General features: G+C 36.5%; 1 protein-coding gene across 1 annotated transcript in view; it reads left to right on the top strand.

Moving 5' to 3' along the window:
- The window catches only part of Katnbl1 (katanin regulatory subunit B1 like 1), a 38,636-nt gene extending 19,326 nt beyond the window's left edge, over positions 1 to 19,310 (top strand). The window contains exons 2-10 of the mRNA XM_038330268.1: positions 8,812 to 8,942; positions 9,557 to 9,597; positions 10,969 to 11,248; positions 12,445 to 12,563; positions 13,391 to 13,441; positions 13,533 to 13,622; positions 14,106 to 14,195; positions 15,070 to 15,163; positions 17,468 to 19,310. Coding sequence (XP_038186196.1) covers positions 8,826 to 8,942; positions 9,557 to 9,597; positions 10,969 to 11,248; positions 12,445 to 12,563; positions 13,391 to 13,441; positions 13,533 to 13,622; positions 14,106 to 14,195; positions 15,070 to 15,163; positions 17,468 to 17,500 — 915 coding nt within the window. The 5' untranslated portion in view covers positions 8,812 to 8,825 and the 3' untranslated portion in view covers positions 17,501 to 19,310. The remainder of the gene's footprint in view (positions 1 to 8,811; positions 8,943 to 9,556; positions 9,598 to 10,968; positions 11,249 to 12,444; positions 12,564 to 13,390; positions 13,442 to 13,532; positions 13,623 to 14,105; positions 14,196 to 15,069; positions 15,164 to 17,467) is intronic.
- The last annotated feature ends 4,921 nt before the right edge of the window (positions 19,311 to 24,231 follow it).

Raw genomic sequence — 24,231 nt, 5'->3', positions numbered from 1 at the left:
TGTTGTTTTACAGTGCTTGGGATTAAATTTGGGGCTTCAAGCATGCTAGGCAAGCACTCTATCACTGAGTCCCCATCCCCAACTTAAGTTTGGTAGTTTCTTTTCTAGGTTTTTAATTGATTAAGTGAATTTCTAAGGGTTGCATGGTGGTGACACACGCTTTTAATCCCATCACTTGGGAGGCAGTGGCAGGCAGATCTCTGAGTTCGAGGCCAGCCTGGTCTACAGGGTGAGTTCCCTGACAGGTTCCAAAACTACAGAGAAACCCTGTCTTGGAAAAAAAAATAACAAAAATATGTACCTCTAAACAAATTTGTAAAATCTATAGGGCACAGATGGTATTTTGATGCATGTATACATTTTGTGTTGTTGAAGTCAGGTTACACATGTCTATCTCCTCCAACACTTAACCATTCCCTTAGGGTGCAAATTTTCTAAAAATCCCTCCTGCTGGACTTTTGAAAAACACAGTACGTAATTGTTCCCTGCAGTCACTCTGCTGTGCTTCAACATCCCAGAACTTCTTACTCATACCTACCTATAACTAGAGCCTGTTGACCAACCTAGGTCATCCTTCTGTTCTCAACTTCTGCATGATTAGAAGTGTTAGATTCCACGTAGGAGATTATGAGTTAATTATCTTTTTGTCCTTGGTTTATTTCACTTACATAATCTCTATTTCCAGACAGATTTCATCCTTTGTAGTATTCTGTTGTTTATATTTATTTACCACAGTTTCTTTTTCATCATTTACTAGTAAGTAGATTATTTCCATTTCCTGATTATTGTGAATAGTGTTACAGTAAACACAGGCGTATAGTTATCTACGACAAACAGAATTATTTCTTTTGGATAAATATCCAATAGTGGATTTACAGAATCATCAGATAGTTTTTGATTTTTTTGAAAAGTTTCTGTACTGTTTTTTATAATGACTATACTAATATTCATTCCCATCATTGGTGTGTAGGAATCTCTCTTTGTTTGTAAACCTTTTAATTATTATTGTGTGTATGTATGATTTGCGGAGGAGTGTGGGTAGAGGTCATGTGTGCCCTGGTGTGCATGTATAGGTCAGAGGACACAGCCATCTCACCAGCCCAAGGGGTTCTCTTTTCTATATATCCTTACCAGCACTTGTTTTCTGTTCTTTCTGATAATAGGCATTCCTCATAGAATATGGTAATAATTCATTGTGACTTGATTTGAATTTCTCTGATGAGTAGTAATATTAGCTAGCTAGCACTTATGTTTCCATTGACTATTAGTTTGTCTATCTTTGAGAAATGTCTGTTTAGGTTATGTTAACTTACTACCGCTGTGACAATACCTGAGCAAACTACTTGAGAAGAGCAAAGATTTATTTTTGCTCACGGTTTCAGAGGTTATAGTTCATTTGACCCCATTGCTGTGGCAAGACAGAAAATTACTGTATGTAGAGTCTTGTAGAGCAAAACTGTTTATTTCACTGTGGCCAAGGAGAAAGAATGCAGGGGAGGGACCAGGGGCTAAGAGTTAAGTATGCTGCCAGTGACCTACTTCCCCTAGATTCCACACTAGGTCTTACCTCCTTCAACCTTTCAGAGACATTCCAGATCCAAACTGTAATAAGGTTCGTTGCCCATTTTTAATCGAGCTGCTTGATTTTTCTTTTCTTTCTTTTTTGCTCTTGCAGGTTTTGAGTTCCTGTATTATTCTGGATATTAGCTCTTTGTCAGATTATATAATTTGCAAATATTTTTCCATTCTTTAGGTTTTCTTTCTAATGAATGTTTCTTTTGTGCAGAAGCTTTTAAATTTGATGTGATCTTATTTGTCTTTTTCTATCCTTGTGTCCTTTGTGGGGGGACTAATAGGACCTTTAAAAACAGATATATTAGTTATGGTTCTCCAAAAGAACAGCACTGATTGCATGAATACAATAAAGGATTTATTAGTGTAGCTTACAGGCTGTAGTCTGAGTAATCAAACTATGGATGTCTCCAGAGGGAAAGGCAATGGATCTGGTTGTTGTTTAGGCCTCAAGACTGGATTTCTCAGCAGTCCCAGTCTGCTAGAGTACTAGAGGCTGCCAGTCTTGAGTCTCCCTTGGAATTCCTAAAAAGTAGGTTCCAATACCAGTGAAGGAACATCTCAGGGACAGGATAGAAGAACCTTCCAGGATAGAGTGAGGACAAGCAGGCAAAAAGAAAAAAGCTTCCTATATGTCATTTTATATAGGCTGCTGCCTGAAAGTATGGCTCACATTTAGGGTGAGTCTTCTCCACTTACTGATCCAATCAAGAAAATCCCTCAACGTCCAGCTGCTTCGGTTTTAATTGATGACAGATATAGTCAACTTGACAACCAAGATTAACCATCACACCAGGATTATGCAGTATATTGCTTTGTATCCTGTTTTAATAGTTTTGGTTTTTGTTGTTGTTGTCGTTAAGTGTTGTGAGTCTAGAGAGTCAAACCCAGGGTTCTGTGCATACTTGGCAAACACATTACCATTAAAATATTCTCTCCGGTACCCTATGCTTTAAAATACCAATTTTTAAAACTTTAACTTTTCAGGACTTTCTTCGGAAGGGATTTGTCTTTGTCTTTTTTGTTTTGTTTTCGAGAGAGAGTCTCTCTGTTTAGCAAAGGATGGACCCTTCTGTCTCCTGAATCCTGGGATTATATGACAAAGTGATCAAGTGGTTAAGGTATTGCACTGCTGAATTTATTTCTTATTTATGTATTTTATTATTATAAGGTAGTGATTTTTTTTTAAGCTCCAACTAAGATTTATCCAGGAAGGAGAGAGGGAAGAGGGAAGGTAGAAGGAAAGAAATAGTGGCTAAAAACTGTTTTCATCTTTATGACTCTTAGAAGATATAGAAGGAATTCTTGTAGTAAGTAGAAGAATGTCTTTATCTCACTCATAAGTGGCTTTTAGACACAAAGCAAAGAAAAACCAGCCTACAGTTCACAACCTCAGAGAACCTAGACAACAAAGAGGACGACCCTAAGAGAGACACACATGGATCTAATCTACATGGGAAATAGAAAAAGACAAGATCTCCTGAGTAAATTGGGAGCATGGGGGTCATGGGAGAGGATAGAAGAGGAAGGGGGAAGAAGGGAGGCAAGCAGGAGAAAAATATATGGCATAATAAAAACAAAAAAACAACAGCTGTGTTTTGTTTCATAGAGAAATTGCCTAGTGGAATTACAAAGTTAAATACAATGTGGATGGTTAATATAGTATAGTGTATTTATGTAAAGAGAAAGCTAACTTGGTCTTGAACTGTCCAGACATGTTTCATTCCTGTGTAATGAGCTTTCCTTGTTGTGAGGAGACAGAGAGGATCTGAACACTTTGAGTGTTTAATTACTTAATTAGGCAGTCATTGTAGTAGAGTATATGAATAGATCCCTTTTTATCTTTCTGGTAGGAGATAGTTACTATATAAAGAGAAATCGTCCTGTGAGCTCCATTTTTACGCTGTTGTTTTTCTCAAACAAGCTACTGATTGTAAGCATTGCCTTATTGTAAGAAAACTACAAATTATACATCTGATGTTTAGACGTTGTAAAATAAAATTAGAATATTGTTCCCTTTTCGATCTCTTTCTCTTTGCTTTTGTTCTTTTAGGGCCCTACTTATTTTGTTCTTTGCTTGTTAAAAAAAATACCCTTTCCAGTTAGAACTTCAAAAGCATAGAAGACTCGAAACTAGTTCCAGTAGTAGCATTGCTAAGTGCCTTTGGGGAAGAAGGACAATGCTGTATTATTGCTCAAGAAAGGTGTTGTTTAATGCAAGAGGCATGGGTAAAACAGAATGTGTAGCTTACAGAGTCTTTGTCTTACAATTTTGGTAATTCCCCTTATAAATCTTTATTGTGATGCAAAGTATATATACACCATGAAACTCACCTGTTTTAAATATACAATTCGCCGGGCGGCGGTGGTGCACGCCTTTAATCCCAGCACTCGGGAGGCAGAGGCAGGCGGATCTCTGTGAGTTCGAGACCAGCCTGGTCTACAAGAGCTAGTTCCAGGACAGGCTCCAAAGCTACAGAGAAACCCTGTCTCGAAAAACCAAAATAAATAAATAAATAAATAAATAAATAAATAAATAAATAAATAAATAAATAAACAAACAAACAATTCACTAATTGTTAAGTGCAGAATGGAACATTCTCCCAATATATGTTTAGAGCATTTCTGTCACTGTGAAAAGCTTTGTGCCCTTGGGCAGTTACTTCCATTGCTACTCCAGCTTGAAGCAACCTGTTTTCTATCTGTACATTTTTCATATAAATGGAATTCTGTCACATGACTTGTCTTTCATGTCCTCTTTTACTTACTATACTGCTCACGCGTACACAGATTTATGAGTACTTAGTTCATTTTTGCTGCTAGTCAATATAGATAGATAGGACACATTTAATTTGCTAGCCAGTTGATAAACATTCAAAATATTTGTCTTCTGACTATCCTCATTATTTGCATACAATTTTTTTGTAAACATGTTTCCCTTCCCCTTCAGTAAATATGAAAGAGTGAAATTGCTGATTTTTATTGTAAATTTGTATTTAATAGTAAGAAATTGACATGGCTGGAATTTTAGCTTATTGGGAAAGCACTTGCCTCATATACATATCACACTAGATGTCCATCCCCAGTACTGACAGAGGGAAGGAGATAGTGTGTAAAGAAGACTTTGCATAGTGATGCCTGAAGGTCATTGGTTCTCCACATTTTTCTCAGCACTTTTTTTTTTTTGTCTTTGTTGCATAGCCATCTAGTGGGCATAAAATAGTATTTCATGTAGTTTTGATTCTATTTTTCTAATGATAATGTCTTTCATTTTTAAAAATGTTGTGTGTGGTTGGAATGTAGCTCAGTTGGGAAAGTGTTTGACTAGCATGTATGATACTCAGCACTATATAACAGGTCAAAGTGGAACACACCTTTAATTCCAGTACTCGGGAGGCAGAGGCAGGTGGATCTCTGAGTTTGAGGCTGGCCAGGGCTACATAGTGAAAGTGGAACCCTTTCTAAAACAACAACAACAAACAAACAAACAAACAAAAAAAACCTGAGCAATATAAAATAGACAGCATATCGTTAGGTCATGTTTCTTAATCTACTGTCCCAACATCTGTGTTTTAACTAGCGTGTCTAGATCACTGAATAACGTTTAAGAGCTGTTCAGACTACTCCATAGGGAAAGTACTTGCTGCACAAACCACAGAGCCTGAGTTTAATCCTTAGAACACATGTAATGGCAGAAGAGAGAATCAACTCCAGAGTTGTCCTCCCACAGGCACACTATGGTATACATGCACACACACGCGTGTGTGTACTTATGCACACACACACACTACTACTACTACTACTACTACTACTACTACTCTACTACTACTACTACTACTAATAATAATAATAATAATAAATATTTTTAAAAAATGCATATAAGGTAAATTGCTGTGTTTTAGGCTTAAGTCTGTCATTTTTGGTTTTTGTTCTTTTTTGTTTATTTTACTTTTCTATGAATTGCTTGAATATTCTATTTTAGCTACAATTTTTTTAAAGTTTTGTTTTGTTTTGTTTTTTAAGACAGTTTCTCTGTAACTTTGGAGCCTGTCCTGGAACTAGCTCTTGTAGTCCAGGCTGACTTCTGACTCACAGCGATCCGCCTGCCTCTGCCTCCTGAATGCTGGGATTAACTGCCTGGCTTAAAGTATGATTCTTAATATAGCCTTTTATTGGTTTACTGGTATTGGCAGTTTATGAGTTTGAGTGAAGTTATGTAGAAACTTTACATCTTAATTTCCTTTTACCCTCTGTTACAGTTTTTGTAAATATTTACAGTTATTGTAAATACTCTTCCTTTGTGTATATTTTGAACCATGTTTATGTAGTATTACAAAATGCTTCAACCACCAAAAATATTTCTGAAAACTCAAGAACAAATATACACTTCATTTTTTAAGACTCTTTTAACATTATGTGAGTGTATGTATCTGTGCACATGAGTACAGGTGCTTGAGGGTGCCAGCATCAAATCCCTTGGAACCAAAATTACAGGTGGCTGTGAGCAACATGACATGGATGCTGGGAACCAAACTCAGGTCTTCTCCAAGAGCAGTGTGCTCTTAACCACTGAGCTACCCCCACAGCCCTTTTGCCATTCTTGTAGGCTGGCAATGAATTATCTTAATTTTTTTTGTATGAGAATGTCAGCCGGGCGGTGGTGGCGCACGCTTTTAATCCCAGCACTCGGGAGGCAGAGGCAGGCGGATCTCTGTGAGTTCGAGGCCAGCCTGGTCTACAAGAGCTAGGTCCAGGACAGGCTCTAACAAAGCTGCAGAGAAACCCTGTCTTGAAAAACCAAAAAAAAAAAAAAGAGAGAGAGAGAATGTCATTGTTCCCCCTTCATTCCTGCTGAATATTATTTCTTATAGAAGCCTAGTTAGGCAAGGAGGAGTGTGTGTTATAGCACTTTAAAGTATGCCATTTCCTTCTGGCTCTAGTTCTCTTTCTCTGTCTTTTTTCCTTTAATGGGTATCCAGCACTTTGTTTGTTTTTCTGTCTATATGTTTGTTTATTTATGTCTTTATACAGGGTATAGCTCTGTGTAGCCCTAGCTGTCTTGAACTCACTCTGTAGACCAGGCTGACCTGCCTCTGCCTTCAGAGTGCTGTGATTAAAGTGCTGTGCCACCAAGCCTGGCCCAGTTTTTATTTAAAAACTCATTTCATTTCTGTGAATATTTTTATTCTAAACCCCACCCCCACCCCCAAGACGGATTTTTCTGTGTAGCTTTGGCTATCCTGGAACTTGCTCTATAGACCAGGCGGGCCTCGAACTCACAGAGATCAGCCTACCTCTGCCTCTCGAATTCTGGGATTAAAGGCTTGTGCTGCCACCACCTAGCTCTTCTAAGCTTTATAACCTGTTCCAGTATAGATCAGAAAATCTACACTGCTAGAATGTTAGACTTCATTTTAGAATTCATTTATCCTTTTAGAATCCTGTCATTCTTGCTACTGGAAAGGAATTTGTTTTGAACTTTGAATGGTTGCTGCCCCTCACATTTGACTAAATGAAGTTGTTGCCCGATTTTGGGGCGTTTTGTTTTGTTTTGTTAAAGGTTCTCTCTATCATGCTGGCTAGCTTGGAATTCACTATGTAGACTAAGCTGGCCTCTTAAATCACAGAGATCTCCTGCCTCTGCTTTCCAGGTCCTGGGATTAAAAGTGTGTGCCACCACACCTGGCCATTTTTTCTTAATCCAGCTTCTTTAATCAGTCATAGTACTTTCTCTAGGGTTTTTTGTTGTTGTTGTTTGTTTCTTTTTTGTATTTTTAATTCTGTGAAATTTGAAGTGGTACCATCTAGGTTTGTTTTCATTCATTATTGTTGTGACTTGGGTGGAGCCATTTTCATCTAGAAATTTGTGACCTTCAGTTTTGTATAGTTTTCTTAAATTTTGTCATTAATTTCTAATTGGTCTCTTGTTATTCTTCCTTGTACTTCTTTTGTTTGGATGTTGGGCCCTCTAAGCCTATCTTCTGATTCTTTTTATCATTTGCCCATATGTTCTAGAAGATAACTTCAAATTTCTCTTTCAACTTCTGTTAAGGTTTTTGTTTTGTTTTGTCTTAATTTTTTAATGTGTGTGGGTGCTTTGCCTGCATGTATGTCTGTGCACCACATGCATTCAATGCCCACTGAGTCTAGAAGAGGATGTCAGATCCCCTGTAACTAGAATTGCAGACCTTGTGATCTATACCATATGGATGCTGGAAATTGAATCCAGGTTATCTGGAAGAGCAGCCAGTGTTCTCAACTGGTAAGCCATCTCTCTGTCCCTACGTATTTGAGGTTTTTCTTTTTCTTTGTTTGTGTATTTGTTTTAGTCTTAATATATCCTATTTTTAAATTTCTAGCAATATTTCATTGCTTTGTTTTTTCAGACTGGGTCTCACGATTGGTTTTGTTATCTCTGATAGATAAGCATCACTGTAAACTAAATACAGAAACTTCTTTGACAACTTTTACTACCATTATATCCATATGTTTAAGGGATATGTATATGTGTGTGTGCTCATAGGTTTATATGTATGTATGTTTTACTGTGGGACTGGTCAGTGTTCCAAAGAATCATCTTTTGTGCTCTCCTTGGAGAATTGTAAGCCCTGGTGAGCCAAGTGAAAGAAAGGTTTCAAAATTTAGCGTGTAAACGCTTATATGACTCTTGGTGTTTAGAATATGTTCTTTCAACTGCATTTGTACCTGATATTATTCTAAGAACATGAGTTTATGCTTTTCATAGAATAGAATTGTAGTCCTGGCACATACTAACCCCAACAGTCAGGACGCCAGGAGGATCTGGAATATGAAGCCAGGCTGGGCTACAAGGCCTTTTCTCAGAAGGAAGCAAGCAAACAGTAACACCCATGTCTTTTTCTTTTTCTTTTTTTCCTTTCCTTTCCTTTCCTTTCCTTTCCTTTCCTTTCCTTTCCTTTCCTTTCCTTTCCTTTCCTTTCCTTTCCTTTCCTTTCCTTTCCTTTCCTTTCCTTTTCTTTTCTTTTCTCTTTTGGTTTTTCAAGACAGGCTTTCTCTGTCACTTTGGAGCCTGTCCTGGAAACTAGCTCTTGTAGACCAGGCTGGCCTCAAACTCACAGAGATCCACCTGCCTCTGCCTCCCCGGTGCTGGGATTAAAGGCGTGTGTCACCACCACCCAGCGCCGTTGATTTACGTACATACATGCTATAAAGATCACGTTCTTTGGCCTTTTAAATTTTCTATTATTTTTATTTTCCTAGGCACTTAGGAGATTATGGCATCTGACACCCACCATGTTAAAAAACGGAACTTCTCTAATAGTATTGAGGATCATCCTATTGATCTTCCTAGAAAGAGGATCTCTAATTTCACTAGTAAGAACATGAAGGAGGTAAGTAAGAAATTTAAACCAAATCTGTTAAATTTCTTAGATTAAGTAGAATTAATGAAACAAGACTATTATTCCTAAAGTTATAATAAGATTTTGTCAAGCATGTTGTTTTATTTTTTGAGACAGTTCCTTTGTGTAGCTTTGGAGCCTGTCCTAGAACTCACTCTATAGACCAGGCTGGCCTTGAACTCACATAGATCTCTGCCTCCTAAATGCTGGGATTAATGACGTGCACCACCACAACCCAGCCAAGTATGCTGTTTTTATAAGCTGTAATATAAATGTTTTAGTTGACAAGGAACTCAGTCATGCATTTTGTTCATTGAGAGGTTTAATGGCACTGAAATAATTTGCTTTAAGCCACATTAAGTTTGAACTGATTGATTTAGCACCTTTTAAGTTCAATACAAGGGGGTGGTAGATATGTTGCTTTTCCATATATACGAGATACAGTAGTGTACCTAGTGGTTGAAACCATGATGTTAGGACAGAGAATACATTGACCTGAAAATAACCTATTGAATTTTACGTTGCATTGTTGACATCAGTCATAAAGTTTTCGTAACTATTACTAAAGAACTGAATGTGATACCACTATTTGCTTTGATTTTTAGGTTAAGAAATCTCCAAAACAGTTGGCTGCTTACATAAGTAGGTAAGAGCTTCTTTAAAGTTTGAAGGAAATTTTTAAAAGTGGTTAGAGATAAAGACATAAAACAAATAAGTGTTCTTTTTATTATAATTGTAGTTAACTTGTCAGACAGTTTTTCTGTGCCAGTCTCTGTACTAATACATTAGTATTATCTGTTCCTTTTATAGCTGCCATTATTACTAAACAGTGAAGAGAATACTAATAGTCACAGGAAATAAGTGATTTGCTCAGGTTGTGTAGCCAGAAAGTAGTAAAAATGGCATGCATTCCAGAGTTATCAGAAACAGCATTGTAAACTACTTGTATCCAAGATATTACCCAAGGACCTGGGACTCTCTGAGGCCCTTGCAGGGAGTGTTTGAAGTCCTTGTTCATTCTGTCCATTTCTACTCTTCTACAAGAAGAGTTATTTGGAAATAGAATAAAATGAAATACAAGAGAACAAATAGAGACAGAAATGAAAATAAACAGTCTTCTGTTAAACTGAGCATCAGAAATTGATAAAATTGTGAAACCGCTATTTTCATAATTTTTCTGTTTGTTCTGGAAAGCGTGTTTCTTTTGGTAAAATATTCTATAGTAGCATGTTTTTTTTTTTGTTTTTTTTTTTTTTTAGTTAGCTTCCCAGTACTGTGACTTTTTTATAGGGAAGAAACTTGTGTGTGTGTGGGGGGGGGGGGGGGGGGCTGTTGTGGTTGTGTATGCCTAGATTCCTAGCACTTGCAACAGAATTTTATGAATGCAGACTTTGCCCAAGCCACATAGTGAGAAACCTTTGGCTCATGGTTTCAGAACTTCAGTCTATGACTTGTTGCCTTCGGGGCTGTGATGAGGCAGTTTATCATGGTGAGAGAGAACTGTTTCTCTTATGGTGGAAAGGATGCAAAAAAGAAAAAGTAATAATGATCCCAAAGGATCTGGAAACTCTTGTACTCTATGGGATTTTTCTCTCTTGTGTTCGTTCATACACAAAATTAAGTATGATTCAGCTTAAAATACATAAATTTAAAATATTCAAATGTGAATAATTTTTATTTGTTAGAAAATAAATTTCAGTTTAGAAAAAGCTTCGATGTCTCAAAAATGTTAATATTTTCTTGCTCCCATGATTGCCTTTAAAATGTCATTTTAAAAACAGTACCTCTTGTCCTTTTCTGTTTTCATTTCCTATAACTTGCCACTTTCTTTTCATTGCCTTCCAGTTGATTTGTAACTTTTATTTTCCTCTTCAAAATAAAAGTTGACTTTTTAAATTATTATCTTCTAATTTTAGTGGATTACAATTACAAAATGTAGACAATTAAAATTCACATTTAAAAATTTCTCTTCGTACCTTTTCCTTTTTTTCACTTAAGAAATAAATTCTTTTTACAGAACAGTTGGACAAGCTGTGAAAAATCCAGATAAACTGCGGAAGGTGCTCTATCACAGGAAGTTAGTTCGTCATCCCTTTCCAAATCCTAGTTACAGAGCTAAGCAGTCCCCTAACAGCGGGGGCTGTGACATGGCAAATAAAGAAAATGAACTGGCTTGCGCAGGCCATCTGCCTGAAAATTTACGCCATGATAGTCGAACATTTGTAGTTAACACCAGTGATCATGGTTCTTCACAGACAGAAAGCCCGTCATCAAAGTATAGTGGCTTCTTTTCTGAGGTAAGTCATTATAGCTTAACTTCATTCATATTGTACAGTACACTAGGTTGCTTTGGCTTGGTTTGAAGTTCTTGCTTTCTTTTCCCCCTTGTGTTACTCTCTCAGCAGTCACCCATTGAAATCAACCCTAAGACAGTTGTACAGATTAACTCCCTGTAAAATCAAATGCCTGACAGGCTACTGTAAATACCCAAAATGACAAGTTGGCAAGGAAAAAATTAAAGGGGGAAAAGACATTTTGCCTTAAAAAGTAGATCACTGAAGGCTGTTATCCAGTCACATTTTGCTGGATTCTCAGAACGACCTGGTGGGGACCTTATTCAGCAAACCTGCCACTATCTCTTCTAGCTGTAAAATAAACTCTAAGGAAAGTAATTGTACAGATGCATATATTTTACACACATCATGAAATTCACAGAAACAGTATTAATAAAAAGAAACAAATATTCTAAATGGTGATATGTAAAGACTAAAACTATGCTATTTTTTTTTGTTAACTGAAGCCAATATGTATTTTAGCATTGAAAATGTTCATAGATTTCATATGTTCATGTATAGTCAAAAGGAAGAGCTTTTAAAAATTTAATTTTTAGCTTGATATACTTACTTTTCATTGTCTAAAGCATGATTTAGAGGACACATTCCAGTTCAGTAGCTGTAATTGTTTCTGGAGAATGATGTCACACAGTTTTGCCAGTAGAGTATTCATTTTTTTGTCTTGAATAGTTTTGAGCTAAAGTTTTTATACCAAATATTACTTTGTTTAAAAATTCATGTAGATGGTACATTTGCAACTTTTGTAACAGGACATAACTCAGGTTTGTACTTCCTTTCTCATGCTGCTCATTTGATAATAACCCGTTTATATGCTTACCTTTTTCTGTATTCACATGCATAAAATTAAGTCTTGGGTTTATGGGTTAACTAGAAATAGCTTAACTCAGATTTTTGAAAATTGGTAGCAAGGGGAGGCAAGAAAAGGTCCTAAATTTGTTTACATCGTTCATTCTCTGTATTCAACTGCAAACTGTTATATTCCTTTCTGAGGACCAGTAAAAGGAATTGTTGCCCTTATATAATTTAAAGCTGTGTCTACCAGACTGTTTTCATTTAAAAAAAAAAAAAAAAAAAAAGGCTGTGTCGTGTTTCATTATGATTTAACACATTAGATGATTGCCTGATTGATTGCCTTTCAGGTGTCTCAGGACCACGAGACAATGGCCCAGGTTCTGTTCAGCAGGAATTTGAGATTGAATGTAGCTTTGACTTTCTGGAGAAAGAGAAGTATAAGTGAGCTTGTAGCTTATTTAGTGAGGTGAGTGTGATTTTTTTTGTTCTTTATTTAACATGAATAATTTTAATAAGATATGAAAAGTGACTCTTTTAAAAAGTTTTTATGTTAAAAATTTAAGCCATTGTATTTAGCATCCAGAGAGTCAGTATAGTTTAAATTACATTCATCACCAATTTAAATTTAATGAGAATACAGAAAACTCTTATCAGACTGAAAAAGCTGCTACTTTTTCTTTTCTTAGCTGTAAAACTAAGTGTAGGAAACTTACCTTTTGAAAAGAAAAAACAAAGCCTTTCAGAATTTTAAGCATCATCTCCTCGTTTTATTTAAGTCTCTCAAATACTCCTTTCTTGATACTTAACTGATGCCTCATTGAGTATTTTTTTTTTTTTTTGTTTTTTTTTTTTTTTTTTGGTTTTTTTTTTGTTTTTCGAGACAGGGTTTCTCTGTGGCTTTGGAGCCTGTCCTGGAACTAGCTCTTGTAGACCAGGCTGGTCTCGAACTCACAGAGATCCGCCTGCCTCTGCCTTCCGAGTGCTGGGTCATTGAGTACTTTTTAAAAAGATGTAATTCATCCTTTTCCACCTCTTCCTGTTTTCTTCTCCTCTGTAGTGTTTACCATTAGCGTCCTGCTCTATGTATTTTACTTGTTTGTCCCTTTGTTCCATTGCCACCTCCTATTCAGGCATTGGAAAGCAAGCCCTGTCTCCATTTTCCTCTTTATATATATCCTCAGTCCTTGACTCATGATGAATACTGAAGTTATTTGTTAAATGTTGAATGCCTCCAAAAAAGGATGGAAATTGCAACATGAATGTAAGCAGTGGTATCTTGTTTTGTACTTGCAGGATAGAAGACCTTGGAGTTGTGGTAGATTGCCTTCCTGTTCTAACCAATAGGTAAAAACAGTATTTTTTCAGAAAAAAAGGTAAGCTTTAAAGAAAAACAAATTATAATCGGCTTATCTTTTATAACTTAGAATTTCCTTAGTTTACAGGAAGAAAAGCAATATATCTCACTTGGCTGCTGTGTAGACTTACTGCCTCTAGTAAAGTCTTTACTTCAAAGCAAATTTGAAGAGTAAGTACTAATCTAAATCTCCCCTTTTCTCTTTCAACATTCTGATTCTGCGTTTCGTAAATAAATAGGAGACTGGGCTACATGGGACATATATGATAACCTGGTTATATACAGAGGGGGACAGAACAACTTGTAGGAGTTGGTTCTCTTTCACTATGTGAACTGCAGAGATTAACTGGGCTGTTAGGTTTTGTGTCAGGTGCCTTCACCCACGGAGTCCTCGGTCTCCATCCCTGTTGTTCCTATTTCCAAGAAGTTTATAGTTCGATTAGGAAAGAAATGTAAATAATAAAGGATAGTTACAAAAGCATCTAAGAACAGCTGTGTAAGTTATATGGTTTTGTGAGGATCATAAGAGTATTGAAATATGTTTTTCTTAAGGGAGAAGTATGTGTATGTGTGGGAGCTTTTAGGTGGGAGAGTGTCGTCTTTTCTAAAGGCTTGTTATATGAAAACAAATTCTGTCAAAATATTTCATTTCAGATATGTAATAGTTGGCTTAAACTGGCTTCAAGCAGTAATAAAAAGGTGGTGGTCAGAACTCTCTTCTAAATCAGAAATTACAAGTGATGGGTACGTATAGCTTTAAAGATAATTCATGCTGAAATTTCTATGAAAAAGTATCTTAATTAAACAAAGTAGTGAGTTTATCCCATAATTTTATTCTCTTCATTTTCAGAGAAATATTAAAACGAGGTAATTTTTATTTATGAAAAACCACACAGAACCTTTTAACTCCCTATATCTCTTCTGCCAGAACCTTGTCTTTGATCTTTTTGTTTTTTTATTTCGTGGCTTTTCATTGTGTAGCAAAGACTTACCTTCAAACTCAGCAATCTTCAGCCACCTTTCTCAGTGCAGAGTGTAAGACAGCATACCTACCTCAGCCATTCCCTCAAGAAGGAAAGCAACCCAGCAGTGGTTTAACCTTCACATGCCCTGTACCAATAAGGGAGAAGGAAGGAGTTGCCCCTGGTGCAGTAGGAAATGGAAGTATCCTGCCTGATCTCTCTGAAAACTGTTAGAATCATCCTGATTTGAGTATTGCCTTAGCTTGAAAATAAGAGGATTCTACATGGATGAGCTGGATTCAAGCTAGGCATGGTGGAACAATTAAAATTAAAAAATAAGAGGAGGAGGGACAAAGAAACAATAAAACAGTCTTGAAAACACACACTTTCTCTTCCCTAACCACCTCTTAAATTCCATAATCTTTGTAGACTCACAGAATTTTCTTTGTCATATCCAAGAAGGTTGTTCACATGCTACAAATACCTGCTTATTTATTGCTTATCTTCTTTTGTAACTAAATACGCTTGAATTTCCATGCCTGGCACGTACAACTTCAAGAAGTTGCTTGAATTGGTGTATTTTTTTTACTGATGTAAATTAAAATCAAGTCCATATCTTACTATTTGCTTTCTCATTTTTCTTTTTTTACTCTTAGAAATATTAAAATTTTAAAGCAACAATTGAATGGATTATGGGAACAGGAAAGCCATCTTACTTTGGTTCCAGGATATACTGGTAATATAGCTAAGGTAATCTATATTTGTAATTTAAAAGCTAGACATGAATCTAATAGTAATATGTATTGATATGCTTATCTCTTATAGGAAAAAGATACATTGCTAGTTTGGATTTTAATACTTCAACTCATAGAGGACATTGATAGTATAATTGCAGAAAGAATTAGTAGTAAAAAAAAAATTAGTAGGTATTTACCAGGAAATAAGCGCATTATATGAATTAAGGAAATCTTTATATCATTGACTCATGAAACATTCCTTGGATACCTACATAAAAAGGAACAAATGACACCAAGCATTAAATGTGTCACTCTGGGTGATTATACTCAGCAGATCCCCCTAATCCATTTGCTCTTCTCTGTCTCACCTTTCTAATGTTTCTCTTGACACCATGTTTGCCCATGAAGCCCTGGCTGGCCTGAAGCTCTGTAGACCAAACAGGCCTCAAACTCAAACAGAAGTCTTCCTGCCTCTGCCTCCCAAGTGTGGGGATTAAAAATGTATATTACCATGGCTGGCAAAAATGCTTTTGGTTTGTTTGTTTGGAGACAGGGTTTTAATGTATAGTCATGGCTATCCTGGAACTCACACTGTAGACCAGACTGGCCACAAACTCAGAGATCTACCTGTCTCTGCCTCCCAAGTTCAGGGATTAAAGGCTTGTGCCACCATGCCTTAGAATTCTTTAATTCACTGTTTTTTTTTTCCTCTTGATTATTGACTTTTTAATGTTTTGTGTATAGTCATGCTTTATTCAAATTCATCTTTTCTAATATCCTTCAGAATCTTTAATGATGAAAGTCTTATAAACAGAACTTTATTTCCCTGAAGTTGTTTGTTTTGTGTTTTTTTTTGTTTGTTTGTTTGTTTTTTTTTTTTTTTTTTGGTTTTTCGAGACAGGGTTTCTCTGCAGCTTTTTTAGAGCCTGTCCTGGAACTAGCTCTTGTAGACCAGGCTGGCCTCGAACTCACAGAGATCCGCCTGCCTCTGCCTCCCGAGTGCTGGGATTAAAGGCGTGCGCCACCACCGCCCGGCTTGTTTTGTGTTTTTAAGGTATACAAAATGCATTACCCTGAAGACCATAGTAGAGCTGAAAGCATGTTTCCTTAGAACTTCACTTTTTTATGTTAATGGTTACTAAGGCAAGGTCTGTATAGTTGGGGCTCTATGAGGCCCACACTGATGCCGAAATTACCATCTTGCTGCAGCCCTCTATGTGCTGGGATCAGAGGAATATGCTACCAAGCCTGACTATCTTCAGCTCTCTTTTTATTTATTTATTTACTTACTTACTCATTTATTTATTTATTTTGTGTGCATTATTCTGTCTGCATGTATGCCTGCAGCCAGAAGAGGACACCAGACCTCGTTACAGATGGTTGTGAGCCACCATGTGGTTGCTGGGAATTGAACTCAGGACCTTTGGAAGAGCAGGCGATGCTCTTAACCGCTGAGCCATCTCTCCAGCCCCCTTCAGTTTTCTTTTTATTTAAAAAAACAAAATAAAACAAAGCAAAAAAAAACCTTTTCTTATAAACATGGACTTAAGATACTATAGTAATACTGAAAATTGTTAAGTAATTAATTTCAATGTGAGATCGATAATCAAGTCTTTATTACAATATCAGTACCTAATATGTCATTTTAAAAGTAAACGTTTTCTTTGACAGTTTCATATGTGTGTATAGTACATTCTGGTACTAATCGTATCCTCCCACCACCTCCAATCACCCTGCCTCTCCTAACTTGTGGTACACATACATACAAGCATGCAAACACTCATACACATAAAATAAAAATAAGCTGGGTGGTGGTGGCACATGCCCAGGCCAACCTGATCTACAGAGTGAGTTCCAGGACAGCAAGGGCTACACAGAGACATCTTGTCTAGAAAAACCAAAACAATAAATAAAAAAATAAAATGAAATAAAAATAAATCATATTTAAAAATTAGAGAAATGATATTGTCAAACTATGTATGCTTCAAGCTTTGATTTATATAGCAGTTACAGAATTGCTGCAAATGTTGACTGCAAAGCAGAATTGTTTGAGCACAGGAATCAAAACATTCACTTAGTTTTACTCAGCATTTTTGAACATGCACTATATGCCAGGCCCTGCAATAAACAAATGCAGATAAAATTTTTGAATAAAAAAATAAAAATAAAAAAAATTTGAATAAAATTTCTTCCTTCTTTTTAAAGGTTACAAAGGGATCTAGGGCAAATTAAGAAACAAAAACAGAAAAGAAAGAGGGTTGTGTGTGTTTATATTTGCTTTATTAACTAATGGAATGTTTTTGTTTTATCCTTTAAGGATGTAGATGCTTATTTATTACAGTTGCATTGAGAGATTTCATCTTCTAAAGAGTATTTGGCTGTTCAAACAGCGCTGGATTATATGATTTCCAAAAGTAGGTCTCTCCTGAGAACTGTGAACTGTGGAAGAAATAAAAACATTTTTTTTCTTTTAAAAAGCCACATAATAAAGCCACTAATGAAATCCTAACAATGTACTTCACATTGAAGTGGAAATATCCGGAAGGAGCAACTTCAACTTCAGTGAGGTGAAAGTGCACTATGAAGACTGTTCGCCTTTGCTGCACACAGAACCATTATGGCCGTTTGGTAGGGGTGTTCAAGAACTTCTTTCTGGGTCTTAACTCATTCCTGCATAAGAATATCATTATAGTATTCAAAACAAGACAGGACTATTACCAGGAACTACAAAGACCAATCATTAATTTTTGTTGTGTTTTATGAAGAAACACTTAAATGTGTGCAGCTATTTCTTCTGTTGAAAAGACTTCAAAAGTTTAAAACATGATAATAAGTAATATTAAAAATTTTTGTCCACACTGATACCGTGTACAAATGCCTTAATTATTGATAAGCCAATGTGTTATAATACCAATATCTCTTTTAAAAAAATTAAAAACAGCCATGCTTCTGGCATGATAAAATCATGGAATTAAATCAGGGGTTTACATTCATGTAGAATGTTGTTGAAATATATTCTACACCATTTTTTAAACTTGAGAAATTTTTAGCATCTCTGAATTTCTTTTTGCCAGAATCTTCATGATATGTTTGTATGAATGTGTTATTCGTATACAAAGAAAAAAGGTGAATATGTATTTGTATGAATGTTTAACTGGAAATGTTCTTGGAGTTGGCTAATTTATATTCACTTTTTATTGTATATAATTTCTAATATTTTTCATTTCTGTAGCATTTAAACTTCATTTGAGTAAATTTACTAAATACTTCTATTTTTTGCTTTTTCAATTCTGATTTTATATGAAATCTAATTTTTCACTACATGTGTTCTGAAAAGTTCTATACTTGTTTCAGAATTGTTTACAATTAATGCTGACATTGTACTTTAAGTTCCAACACATTGCATCACTACCTCCTCTAATGGTTAGTATGAAATCCCAGCAAACTATATGCAAGTGGTTTTTGTTTTGTTTTGTTTTAACCATTTTTAGCATTAGTGTACTCAATTCTGGAATACCTTAACAGTTCTGAATTGTCCTTGTCTTAGAATTGCTTTTGAATATCACTCCTGATCCATCCATCATCTTTCTTTAATAAGGCTTGCAAAACTTCCAGAAGAGATAATCAAATTTCTCCTCATACTCCAATGTACGTCTTTAACATTTTAACACCTAAAGAGTGACTACTAAGAGGCCTCCCCAGCATCTTTTTTTGCTGTGAAAATATTTAAAGTGTTACTTTTCACTAAATTCTGGTTTTGTATAGCTATCATTCCAGATGGCTATGTACTCCACAGGACGGACATTGCTTGTAGTAATTGATTGCTATGTTCTCACTCCAGATGACTGCAGTTTTGTGATTAAGAGGTGAGGTATGTAAGAAGTCCTTTTTCAGGATGTGAGAATTTCATAACCTGCATCATCTCTGAAACCTTAAGACAGGAAATACAGCCTGTCTTTCTTCTTAGTGCTTTTCTTTCCATGGTCTTATCGACCATTTGGGCAGGTTAACATGGTGTAGTGTGATGCTCATGAGACTGAAGGATTTGATTCTGATCCTTTTAAGTTCATTAACTTTTCACATGCATGAAATAATTCCATGGCTTCAGATTGCACTTTTCCTTAGTATCCATCTAATAAATTTAATGTGTGATCACAAAGGATGTGGTGTGTATAGTTTGCTTTCATAGCTTACTTCTCAGAGAGAAATAGAATGATTGATTTGTATGTTAGTATAGATTTCCAGTTTTGAGAAGAACATATTTAAAATAAGATCTCACATACTTTGTAATTTCTAGTTGCACAGTATTAAATAATATGGACCAGATTATTGACTAAACAGTGTCTTTTAAAATAAATCAAAGCTCAAGTAAATGAAGTATCAATAAAAATTTAGTAAGAAACAGTGCTATTGTTTTAACAGAATGCTTATCCCTAAATGTTTGCTGACATTGAGTAAACTGCATGCTCTATTTTGTATGCTCTGAACAATGAAAGAAGCAGTTTTACAGGCTGGAGAGATGGCTCAGTGCTTAAGAGCACTGGCTGCTCTTCCAGAAGTCCTCAGTTCAATTGCCAGCAACCACGTGATGGCTCACAACCATCTATAATTAGATCTGGTTCCCTCTTCTGGCAAGCAGGCATGCCTGCTGGCATACACTGTATACATAATAAGTAAATTTTAAAAAGAAGCAGCAGCAGCAGCAGCCTTATCTCACAAATGTTATTCCCTAGCACACACTTCAGTTCTTTTCTTGACCTTTACACCTTAGCTACCAAGTTGTGATCTTGGACAACAGGTGTGTGAAATAAGTATTTTTCGACACATTTATTACTGCTAAAGTCTTTTCATACTACATTTTATTTGGGATAGAATTATCTCCACCAAAGAGTCAAAGAACATAGTAGGGTCACTTGCTGTGCTGTCCTAGTTCAAGTAGGACAATTATTACATTCAGTTGCCTTTTTGTGACTGTACTGCTAAATACCAAACAGGAACTACCTGAGTTCTCTACCCTTTGAGCTTTTCTGCCTTAAGTTTTCTGTACTTTGGCAGTTTTCCAGGGTTAGGGGCAGCTAGATTATTGAGCTGTGATAGAGGATCATTATCAAATAATTTGCACCCACAACAGATACAGTAAATAGATTTTTGTAATACGTGGGCATGGTCAGAGTAAGACTTAAAATTAGGAAGCAGTTATTAGCAAATAGCTTTTAAAATATTTTTGGCAGCAATTTAAAAGATGATTGGCATCAGTTTTATGTATAAATCCTAAAATGTGGGAATTTGATGTATCTGAGGCATTATACTCCTAGAACTAAACTGTAAGGTCTGCTAAGAAATTAAATGCTAATGACTTTAAACATGTTTGATTCATGCCATGTCAGAGCCTTCATTGTGCTTCTCTGGCTCCATCGCTATATTTTTAGCCATTAAATTAATAGATCCCTGAAATTAATATGATTAACATTAGCCATAATTAATTGGAAGGATCCTTAGCTCTTAAATACTAATAATAGAAATCATATTTAAGTGTTTGGTTACTTAGTGAAGGAGTTTGAAAAAGCAGTATTTAATATTTCATCAGGTGCTCATAGTTATTGTCCTGCTTAATAAGATGGTTATATCAGTTGGCCTTTGTCCACTGAAGAAGTAAAGAGTAAGAACCATAAATCTTGACTCATGCAGAGTGAATTTACAACATGGCTTCTAGCACAGAGTTATTTTCTGGATTCTTTCAGATGGAGAGTGTCGTGTATTGATAGGTTGTTGCTGATATATGTGTTCTGTCAAATGGAGAATGTCGTGTATTGATAGGTTGATATATGTGTTCTTTAATTTTTCTAGGCATAGAATTGTAAAAAATTATTTTCAATATTCTTCTCTTCCCCTTTTTTATTTTGTGGCAGGAGCATACCATAAAAAGTTCATTCCTAAGCCTGCCATGGTGGCACAGGCCTATAATCTCATCACTTGGGAATCAGAGGCAGGTCATTTCTGTGGGCTTGCGGTCAGCCTGATCTACATAGCAAGTTCAGGCCAGCCAGAGCTTCAGAGTGAGACCCAGTTTCAAAAAGAAAGTAAACAAAAATTATCCCTAAATATTACATGTTTCTTTTTGTTTGTTTTTGTTTTTTAAGACAGAGTTTCTCTATGTTGCTTTGGAGCCTGTCCTGGAACCAGCTCTTGTAGACCAGGCTGGCCTTGAACTCATAGAGATCCATCTGCCTGCCTCTGCCTCCCAAGTGCTGGGATTAAAGGTGTGCGCCCCCACTGCCCGACACATGTTTCTAATTTATAATATATATCTGTATTAAGTCACTAACAACACTATAGCAATAGACATGAATGTTGCACATTGTGTATCTAGTATGTTGGGTACATTTTCCAACACTATATTTGACATAGTTTAAAAGTCAGTATATTGAAATACTGTCTTCATAATTTTCTCTGGGTCAAGCCATTAAGCTAGCAGTATCTTTTAAAAGCCAAACGTTATTAAATAAGTACAACTACATACAGATCATTAGGTCACCATGTTCTCCCTTGAAGATAGTAATTAGTCACAACAAAATAATACAGTTGCTCTTTACCTGTAGTTCCAGTAAAAGCAACACCACAACCACTATTTTTTTCTAAATCTGTCATAAACTATTGTTTTGATATTACAAAATTTTTTGTTTTATGAATAGATTTCAGGTGAGAATTTCCAAGTTCTCTCTCTCTCTCTCTCGCTCTCTCTCTTCCCCCCCCCCTCCCTCTCCCTTCTAGACAGGGTTTCTCTGCGTGGTCCTGGCTGTCCTGGAACTTGCACTGTAGACTAGACCAGGCTGGCCTCACTCATAGAGATATGCCTGCCTTTGCCTTCTGGGTGCTGGAACTGAAGGCTTGTGCCAGCACCGCCCAGCTCTAATCCCTATAAGGTATTATATTTTCATTGAAGAGTGATGTAAATTTTTTATTTACACCAAAGCTCTAGGAACAGTTAATGCTTTGTCCAGATAAGACGCTTGAGAGCCAAGCGATGGTGTTCCACACCTTTAATCCCAGCACTCAGGAGGCAGTGGCAGGAGAATCTCTGTGAGTTTGAGGCCAGCCTAGTCTACAGAGCAAGTTCCATAACAAGCTGACAGGCACGAAAGCTACACAGAGAAACCCTATCTTGAAAAACCAAAAGAAAAAAAAATTGAGTCCCAGAATATGCTGAACCACCAGAGCTATGTGCTTCCAGACTTACTGTAGACACTGGTGTTCAAGTTCCTGACTCACACCCTTCAGATCCCTTCTATGCTCATTACCATTTTCTTGAAAAACACCATTTGTTCCTGTCATTTCCTTTAGCATCTGCATTAATTGTTCTCATTTCGGGGGAAGGGTAGAAGAGAAACTGCATTTTGGTTGACTAAATGGACAAGCATATGAACTAAAGGAGAGAAAGCACTTGGTTCAATTTGGAGGTATGCTGTGCTTCTTCTGAAAATGCTTTGTTCTCCTTCAGTCTGCCCCAGATTCACTCAGTTGATCACTTCCTTGGCCTTCACGGTTTTGTGGGACTCCTCTGTAGCCTCTGGGTAGTACAGACCTCTACCAGACAGTCTCATTAGCTCTGTTTCCTTACCCCAACTTATCAGTGTTCTGTGGTTGGCTGTGTTCCTGGCTAGGTCCCTAGTTCTTACCACAAAACCCAGGAAGCAATTGGAATTTTTATTTTTTACAGAATTAAGCAAAATTGTAGGGTTTTTGGACCTAAATTGTATAAAGAAGTAATTTACTATTCCACAGTTATTTCTGATAGCATAGCAGATAAAATGAATAGTTCTGGGATAAAAATAATCTTATTTTCTCCTTTTGTTTTAGGATATTAGGTTATGAATATTTGTGCTGCAACAAAATAAAATCACCTGAAGTGTGTGATTGTTAAAGGTTGTGATGCTTGTCTTCTCTGCCGTATGCTATCTGTATTCCATACAAATCCATACAAATGAGCCACTTATAAGATAAAATGGGTGTTTTAATAGAATGTGTGAAATATGTAAATTTTAATAATCCAAGAGTGTCCCCTGGGTTTTCCACTTTTATCTAGAAATAATTTGGAATCATTCTAGTGGTTTTAAATTCATTTTTAAAGTCACAAAATAGTTTCCCCAAATTAAACATGGATTAATCTATCCCATAGCAAACCACATGGTCCTGTTCTTACAGATTTTCCTCTGTGTGTACATGCGTGCATTCAAGTATGTATGTGTACATTCATGTTCTCTCTCTCTCTCTCTCTCTCTCTCTCTCTTTCTCTCTCTCGTGTGTGTGTGTGTGTGTGTGTGTGTGTGTGTGCGCGCGCGCGCGTGCACGCAGCACAAGGCTGCTTGTTCGTTCCCTGCTGCCCAGACTCGAAATAACCACTCAGAACCTATATTATTTGAATCACTGCTTGGTCAATAGCTTAAGCGTACTTCTAGCTAGCTCTTATATCCTGAACTAACCCATCTCCATTAATCTTCATACAGCCATGTGGCTGTGGCTTACCAGGTAAGGTTCCATAGGGCGTCTGTCACCAGCAGGGCTACAGGACTTCCCACACCACGTAAGTGCTGAGTGCATGCACTTGACTTTGAATTTTTGAGAAGGATTTTTCTGTGTAACCCTGGCTGTCCTGGAACTTAGAATGTTGATTAGGATGGCCTTGAACTTGGAAATTCACCTGCCTTTGCCTCATAAATGATAGGATTAAAGGCATGTGCCGCTACCTCCATCCAGCTGAATGTATATTTTTAATCTAAGTTAAGTTGTACTCTACATGCTGAGATTTGATATGTGGTCTCCTAATTTCCTTGCTGAAAAAGATCAAAGGTAACTGGAAAGCTTTTTTTCTTTAATCGCAGGAATTTGAAGTGAAAAAGGGGTTCCACTATGTATTGCAAGCCTGGATTTCACAGTGTAGTGTGCAAGCAGGAAATCAGTTCTTCTGCCTCTGTCTCCCAACTCTGGCATTATAAGTATGCCCTGCCACCATGCTAGTGAGAATGGTGGTTGTTAACTTCTTTGGAAGAGAAGGCTGGAGAGATGACTCAGAGGTCAAGAGCA

The sequence above is a fragment of the Arvicola amphibius genome, chromosome 5 (assembly GCF_903992535.2).
Source record: "Arvicola amphibius chromosome 5, mArvAmp1.2, whole genome shotgun sequence".
NCBI classification, from domain to species: Eukaryota; Metazoa; Chordata; class Mammalia; order Rodentia; family Cricetidae; genus Arvicola; species Arvicola amphibius.
The sequence above is the reverse complement of the archived record's forward strand: the minus strand, read 5'-3'. Positions and strand labels throughout refer to the sequence as shown.